This window comes from Triticum aestivum, unplaced genomic scaffold (genome assembly GCF_018294505.1).
Source record: "Triticum aestivum cultivar Chinese Spring unplaced genomic scaffold, IWGSC CS RefSeq v2.1 scaffold83149, whole genome shotgun sequence".
Lineage (NCBI taxonomy): Eukaryota > Viridiplantae > Streptophyta > Magnoliopsida > Poales > Poaceae > Triticum > Triticum aestivum.
In genome coordinates, this window is record NW_025233213.1 from 1 (window position 1) to 8,375 (window position 8,375).

The 8,375-nt window shown below is 48.1% G+C and overlaps 1 protein-coding gene across 1 annotated transcript; it reads right to left on the reverse strand.

The window, feature by feature from the left end:
• Nucleotides 1–1,201: 1,201 nt before the first annotated feature.
• Nucleotides 1,202–7,566, reverse strand: LOC123176023 (calcineurin B-like protein 1). Its single transcript, XM_044590442.1, has 8 exons — nt 7,221–7,566; nt 6,727–6,809; nt 5,603–5,662; nt 5,391–5,499; nt 5,251–5,303; nt 2,292–2,372; nt 2,079–2,191; nt 1,202–1,510 (listed from the first exon to the last, which is right to left on the reverse strand). The coding sequence occupies exons 1-8, from the start codon at nt 7,303–7,305 to the stop codon at nt 1,447–1,449; spliced, it is 648 nt and encodes a 215-aa protein (XP_044446377.1). The 5' UTR covers nt 7,306–7,566; the 3' UTR covers nt 1,202–1,446.
• Between the last annotated feature and the right edge of the window lie 809 nt (nt 7,567–8,375).

Genomic DNA, 8,375 nt, shown 5'->3' on the forward strand with positions numbered 1-8,375 from the left:
CATCCCCCCCGCGGTCGGCCGGAGCCCCTGCTCGCGGGAAGCCGCACGGCGCGACGTGTCGGCGCTCGCAGGCTGGACTAGGGTTTGAACTTCTTGGCTGCGCAGGTGGGGGAGGAACGAGATGGAGAGGAGAGAGAGATCGGAACGGTGACGAGGCGCGGGGGAGGGGGAGGGAGAGCGTGGGCGGGCGGCTGTTGTAATTACGGCAGGCGCCCGGGGGTTTCCTGCAAAGATGACACGCCAGCCATGCAAGATATTTTTACTCCACTGTTGGGCCCTGAAAATTAAATAAAGAGAAGCTCCCTCAAAAGCCAAAAGCCCAACTGCTTCCCACCATCCACTAAAAAAAAAGGTGCTTCCCCTCCTAAAAAAAAAGCTGCTTCCAAACAATACCGTCGGTTCAAACAAAAAAAGACTAACAATTTTTTTGAATATGAAGTATTTAGACAAATCAGCTCGTCAATACACGATGCTTAAAAAAGAACTCGTCAACACACAACTTTGACCACGGATTTCTTATATAATCTCTTTTTAATTATGAAGTATAGAGACAAATCAGCACATGTGATTCTCAAGCGTTCAGTAGAAATATCTCGGAAAATACATTTTCCCAGGTGAAAGGAGGACAAGTCCCCAATTTCATCTATAATATCTAGGAAAATATAGATAGTCAAATTGGTGAGTTTTCTTCCGAGCACAATGTAGACGTTACGACACTCAGTACAGACAAGTGTGCATTGTCTTGTGTTTGTCATTGTGACAGATTGTGATGATTCCATTTGATTGAACCTTTTTTGCAAAAGAAAACAAAGTTTGATTAGCTGAGTGCAATCCGCAGAAAAATAGTTCCATAAGAATACATTTCTTGTGGTGGTCGTTGAGACTGATGCAATTTGTCAACAAGAAGCTAGTAACTTATTTTTGCAACCACTTTTACGCGGCAACTCATAAAACAACTTCATCGATCACAAACTTGCAACCATACATGCTTTAGAAATTTATCAGGTTGCTGTGAACACAGTACTCCGGTAGTCTGCAGTAGACATAACATTTTGAGCAAGTCTTGATATCTACAGTAATATATAGGCTTTGAAAGGCATTTGTTAGTTGCCTGATTTGCAAGGCCGCATTCTCAAACGTCTTTCTGGTGCAGTTTTGCTTCTTCTTCTTCTCGAATTATATTAGTCAGGTTGAACAACAGTTTATTTAGCAGCAATATTCTCGACAAATAATAAGTTGTGTCAAGTACTTGCAAATTGAAGCTCACAAACATACATTAATATTTAACAAGACTAACTCTCGGTGTAATGAAACACCACCCAGAAAAAACATTCTCTCTCGACTCTCGAGCAACATTAGGTAGCATCAAGCATGTTGCAGCGTTGCAGATATTCTGATGATAGGTTCTTTCTTTCTGTTAACTGTACATTTTTGTGAGGATCACCGTCATGTAACGATATCATCAACCTCCGAGTGAAACACAAAGCTGGGAAATGTGGTCGTTATGTCCCTGAAACATCAACACAATTGATTAGCAAGAATTTTCGTTGCGTCGTATCAAATGTTCATGGAAAGAACCCATGCACCACACTGTCATCAAACATCCTATGGAAAGGGTACAAGAAACCATGGCCTTTATGGGAAACTACTTTTTATGCTAGTTCAAGATAACAGTAATAGTAGTGGAAGTCACATAAACAATTACTACCACATGCAACTAGAATGTGCTTGTCTGGGTGCGGATATTTGGCTCGTGACCTCCGGTCATCCCTTTAATTTGAAATTCTTGAGAAGTGCATTTACAGGTTTCAGAAAATCAAAACAAATCCCACATGTGCATCTATGAATACAATATGAATTGCCACGTGAACATGTGGGATTGTTTTAAAGATTTGCCTGAAAGTCGTAAATGCACCTTTTGAAATTTTCAAAACATAAAGATCACTGGAGCTCGGCAGCCAAAACTAATTAGTCTCAGTTAAGCTCTAGAAATTGATTTCTCTGGAAATAGCCACATGGGGACACATAAACGTAGTTGCGGCCAATGCTTCTGAATTTATATGTTACGTCATACTCACTTGAGGTACGAAAGAGTCATTATCTTCAACAGGGAAGGATTCCTGGACACAAAATTCTCCCATTCTGTTCTGTCTATTTTACCATCCTGATTCGTATCAGCATCTGAAAAGGTCTGTCACCATTAACCAGTCATTATCGGTCTACACTTCAATACTGGACACAAGAATTATCAACAGCTTAAGCAATTAACAACTTAAAAAAGTATCCAATACCTTGTCCAGGATTGTCTCAACAATCTCGTCAGATAATCTCATCTCTGATTCGCCTAGAAGAGCAATCAGCATCTGCTTTACCTGTACAAGAGGATTATAGAAATTTTAATTGATAAACGAAGGCTAATAGGTATTCCTATACTTTATACACACAAAATGGTGATGGCACCAATATCAACTTTTGGGATGATAATTGGTTCGATTGTTCAGAATTCTCACTTTGAGCCAATAAAAACTCTTAAATATTTGTTGTTGTTATATGCTATGGCTTGGTTTCTACGGAGTTCAGCAGCCTGTTCTTTTTTTAGTTTGGCTTGGCTTCCAGTTGGTATAGAGCATATGCGGGGCTGCCTGGTTTTAGGGTCTAGCAAATATTGTTAGGTGTGCTGCTGTGCATGCTGGTCCATGTAGATGCTCTGAATTGGCAGCTACACTTTCAGTGTTAGGTCAGTCCGGCTTCCTTAGTCAGAAAAAAGCCAATCATAGTCATTGTCGTACTAGCAATGTTTGATTTGTGAAGCATGTGCCGCAATCGTTCGAAGATATGAATTATGTTTCTAGAATGGAAGCCAAGACAGTACATATTGATAGGAGCTAGGTTCCTACCGGGTCTAGCTCGTAGGTTGTAGGGGTGGAAGGGGGCTTGGCGTGGAGGAAGGCGAGGTCGCCGGCGCTTCGCGCGAGAGAGAGAGGGCGCAGGAGGCGGCGGCTAGGGTTAGGTCTCCCGGCTCCCTTCACGAAGCCGAGCAAATATGATTGCTTCTGCTTAACTTCAAACGAGTCCATACATGAGTTTATATAATCTCCAAATACGATAAGTAGGCTAAGCCCCTAATAACGATAAGATAACTGGGCCAGGCCCCTAACTGCCTGGGCTGTAGTATATGCCGGCCATAACATCTCTCCCCGCCTTCACAAACAGCTCATCCTCGAGCTAGAAGGCGGGGAAGCGCTTGCGGAATTCCTCGAGGTGATCAACGGGCGCCAAACACCTCCGCGTCAGCTGGGGCGGGCCGGTCGCCGAGCCCGGCGGCGGCGGTGTCCTCCTCAGTGTAGTCCGCAGCCTCCAAGTAGAAGAGTCGCGGGCAGACGTGGCCGGGCACGTAGGGCTCGTCGCAGTTGAAGCACAACCCTTGGCGGCGACGCTCGAGTTGCTCGGCCAGGGTGAGCCGGCGGAACGGGCGCGCCGCGGTCGCGGCGAGGGGCGCCGCGGAAGCCTGAGCGGGCCGACCCTGCGCGGGAACTTCCAGCCAGGGTGGCGGCCCAGCGGCCCGGGGTGGTGACGCCTGCTGGATGGCCACCGCGCAGCGCTCGAACGCGCGGGCGTAGTACATGGCCATCTGGAGGTCCTGTGGCGCCCGCATCTCCACGTCCACGCGGATGTGGTCCGATAGGCCGCCGACGAAGAGCTTAGCCCGCTGACGAGCCGAAACGCCAGGGGCGTGGCACGCCAGTGCCTGGAAGCGGTCGCCAAAGTCTTGCACTGTGGTGAAGAACGGAAGGCGCCCGAGCTCCGCCAGACGGCTCCCGCGTATAGACGGACCGAAGCGCAAGAGGCACAGATCGCGGAAATGCTCCCATGGTGGCATGCCGCCCTCCTCCTGCTCGAGGGCGTAATACCACGTCTGGGAGGCGCCTCGTAGATGATAGGAGGCGATCCAGGTGTGGTCGGACGCGATCGTGCACTGCCCACTGAAAAATTGGTCGCATTGGTTGAGCCAATTCAGGGGGTCGACGGTGCCGTCGTAGGTCGCGAACTCCAGCTTGGAGAATCGCGGCAGTGGTTGGGCGTGGACGACGGGCGGGTATGTGTCATCCGCGCGGAACCGCGAGTGCGACGGCGCCAAGTGTGCAGGCTGCAGAGTACCGCCATGGAGAAGGGGCCCGTCCACACCATCGTAGGGACCCGCGGCACCCGAGGACCCACCGAACTGCATGGTCGGGGGCGGCGCCAGCGGTGGCAACACGTGCGGCTGTCCTGAGGCCATCGTGTAGACAGGCTCGATGGACCCGGCGAGCCAGGCCGGTAGCGGAGATGGCGACGGGGGAAAACGGACCTGGTGGATGGGCACCCCGGGCGCCGTCGACGGAAGGCCCGGTCCCGAGATCGCCAGTGGCAGCGGCGGCGGCGGCAGCGGCATGATGGATGCGACGGAGGTCGCCGGTGGTGGCGGTTGCCACGGGAGCTGTTGTGGCCCCGTGATGGTGGTGACGGGGGTGGGCGGCTGCAGCCCATAGTGCCCCGCGAGGAAGGTGCAGATGCCCTGGAGCGCCGCCGTCATCTCCTCCGGGGTCAGCACGGCGAGGGCGGGCGCGGGTGGTGTCCAGGCGGCAGAGGAGACCGGCCCGGTCAGGGACGGCGTGCTGGCCGCGGTGGTCATCGACGACGAAGAGGCGATCGGCAGCGGAAGGGAGGGGGTGGGCGGTGGCGCGGACATGATCGAACCTGAGACACCTGATACCAGATTGATAGGAGCTGGGTTCCTACCGGGTCTAGCTCGTAGGTTGTAGGGGTGGAAGGGGGCTTGGCGTGGAGGAAGGCGAGGTCGCCGGCACTGGGGCGCCGTCGCGAGAGAGAGAGAGAGGGCGCAGGAGGCGGCGGCTAGGGTTAGGTCTCCCGGCTCCCTTCAGGAAGCCGAGCAAATATGATTGCTTCTACTTAACTTCAAACGAGTCCTTACATGAGTTTATATAATCTCCAAATGCGATAACTAGGCTAAGCCCCTAATAACGATAAGATAACTGGGCCAGGCCCCTAACTGCCTGGTCTGTAGTATATGCCGGCCATAACACATATCCTTATCTCTTTAATTATTTTTTTACTTCAGCAGTACATAAGTGCACATGCTACTGGATTTTTCAGTCACACAGCAACACATTTGTTTTGTATATACGACTAATTCAAAAAAATTCAGAAGCAAAAAACATGCGCAGAGGCACAAACCAATAAGGACATTACCTCCTTCCGTTCAATAAACCCTGTACCATCCATATCATATAGCTTGAAGGAAACTGTAAGTATCAAACAGCTCAAAACCTTCAGAAAGAGAGAGAATGGTATCTATAAACTGAAGACAAGACAGAAACGTAACAACTTACAATCAATTTTCTCTTCCACTGGAAAATTTGGATGGAATACATTTAAAGCTCGAACAAAGTCGCCAAAATCAATGACACCCCTTTTCTTGACATCGAAAAGGTCGAATATCTACAAGGTCAATTTCATATAAGACAATTGTATTGATAACATTGAGCTCCAGCATATAATATGTAATATTGCAAATGAGAATGGTTGACAAGGGGATGTATACCCGATTAGCGAAAAGATTTTCCTTCCTTGTGTTTTTGAACAATGCAAGCTGGAACTCTTCCTGCGTATATATGAATATAAATTACTCATAGTTTCGGTTGCCAGTGAATATAGTACCCAATGACATCGAGATGATAGTTCACTGTGGTACATATAATCGCACAGACATGTACCGGTTAACATGACAACAAGTAATAAATTCTATGATATATATGACCACAAGATACATTTATAATTACGCTGGACAAGGAAGGGATTCTCCCAAGGTGTCTAGAACTGTACCATGAATGATCAAATCAAATTTTGCATTATGAACATGCGAAACAAGCAGTTGGCTTACGTAAGAAGTAAGCCATGAAACGAGCCTTGAAGTTTAGCTAGACTACGATAACGTGAGATGCAAGATAACGGCCAAAAGCTTGAGCTACATGATGTTCATATAACTTGCAATAATATCTGATGCAGGACACATTGTGAGTTTCTGACACGGTTATCTTAGGCACAAGTTCTTTCAAGTTCTTCGTGAGAAGATGTGTTGACTTATACTCTGTATGGAGAAGACAAGAATAAGGAGACAAAACGCGTTTTTGTGCTTTGATTTTTGTGCTATATTTTGCACAGGCCACAAGAATGGAAAATTTTGCATGAAACTCAAAATCTACCTAATACTGACCTAAATGTGTGGAACTTTTAAATTTTTTGGGAAGAGATAAAATACTTATTTAGAGCCGGGAGCATGTGCTCCCGAGCTCTACTAGGCTTCACCGTGTCATACTTATCATGCTATAATAACGGCTCTAAGTTGTAGCTATTTATCAAACAGGCTCATTGAGTTGTACAGCAAGAATAAACGATTGGCGACATATACAATAAGAATCCATGTTGACTTACTATGTTAGAGAAAGTAATTGATGGCTAAATGTAATCACCGAAAAAGGGTATTGCCGCATAAGTTGCTCGGTTGTAAGAGGGTCGGTACATGCGGAATGCAATTTCAGCATAGCAATGTCAGATTTCGTTTCAATGGTACCGACAAAAAGTACGCAAAAACAGGTCTCGGGTGCTTATTTGATGTCCGTGTATGTCAACCTGATAAGGAATCACACGTTCGTAAGAAAGTGGTACCTTGTTGATCAGCCCGTCATCGATCACTGAGCCACTAATGCTCTTGAACAGCTCGAACAACGCCTCAACTTCGCTGACGCTGACTACATGAACAGAACAGCAAGTGCACGGAGTCAGACAACACCCAATCAGAATTCACAAGGCAGGAGGCGGATCAATAGCAGATGGCCGATGAATATCACAGCAACTAAAACATAAGTTCCCCCGCAAAAATAAAATAAAAAACTACTCTGTAAAACATAAGTTAAGCATAACTACTGGTCAGATTATTCGATTTGCCTCGACTGTCTACAGGATCCATAGCAGCCTACACGGCCGGCAGCACGAAACAAGTTCCATTCCAAATCCTAATCCCGAGTGCGCGAGAGCTGGCACGCGTAGGCGGAAGCAGAAGCTGGATCCATTTACCCTTTCTCGAGAAATGAAGCGGGAGCTGGATTCGCGGAATGGGTTGCGTAGAAAAGGGGAAAAGGGATGCGAGCGAGCGAGCTCACAGGCGGTCTGGGAGGCGAGGTGGACGGGGTCCTCGTAGCCGGCAGGGTGCTGCCTCCGCTTCGGCGTGGACTGGATGCACCCCATGGCCTCGCTCGCCGCGGCCGGAGAAGAGCACCTAGCGCCGCCGCGACCAATCACGCATCACCGCCGCCGCCACCCACTGCATAGAAGTGTGGAACCGCAGCGCCAGCAGGGGAGGCAGCGGGCAGCGGGCGGGCGGGCGGATCCGAGCCGTCAGCGCGGGATTCCGGCGGTCAGGGGAGGCGTGCGGGCGGGCGGTCGGCGGTCAGGTTTTGGCTGGTGGGATATGGGGTGTGTTTGGTTTGAGCCCCAACTTGCCCAACCAATTTTTTGGCATGACCAAAGCAAGGGCATGACCAAAAATTTGGTAAGTTATTGTTGTTTGGATCATAGCCATTGTACCAACCAAAATTTGGGCAAAACTGCTAGGCCCATTTGGTTTGTAGCCAACTGAGTTGGTAAAATGTTTGTCAACTTTGATTAATTATGATACGGTTTAATACAAACTAACAAAAAACAAGAAACATAGAAAACCTACTAGTTCCAATATGTCAAAAGAAAAATCTTGTTTTAATACGTGTACTCACATATGTCACCATGCAAATTTGATCTCCGTAGTACTGCATGGCTGTTGTTGGGCTGTACTAATCATGATTTACACGGCCAGTCACACATGATTAATTGATCCAACCAAAAACCACGTAACAGACGCGCGTCAGTGCGTGACTGTTTGGCTTCTATCAACGTTTTATTGCCATGTTTTAATCTGCCGCATTGATCTCATAATACAGGAAATAAAAAGGAAAAAGAAACGATACCACGTACGTAAAGAAGCCAGCCACAGAAAATTTGGCTAACGCTTAATTAGCCGATTAATCCGCCACAGTGCCACTTATCTTCTGCGCTTAAACAGGAAACAATGCACACGCACAGAAAGAGCCCCGTTGCCAAAATTTTGGCGCTCGTTTTCTGCGCCCTTGCCACGCCAATAAATTGGCGAATATAGAACGGGGGCGTTCAGGGCGAGCCGGGCGAGCCAAAATTTTGGCCTCGATCCAAACTACAGCCAAATCCCGTCGGTGTGCCAATTTTTTGGCTGGGCAAGTGTTGGTAGTAAACCAAACAGCCCCTAA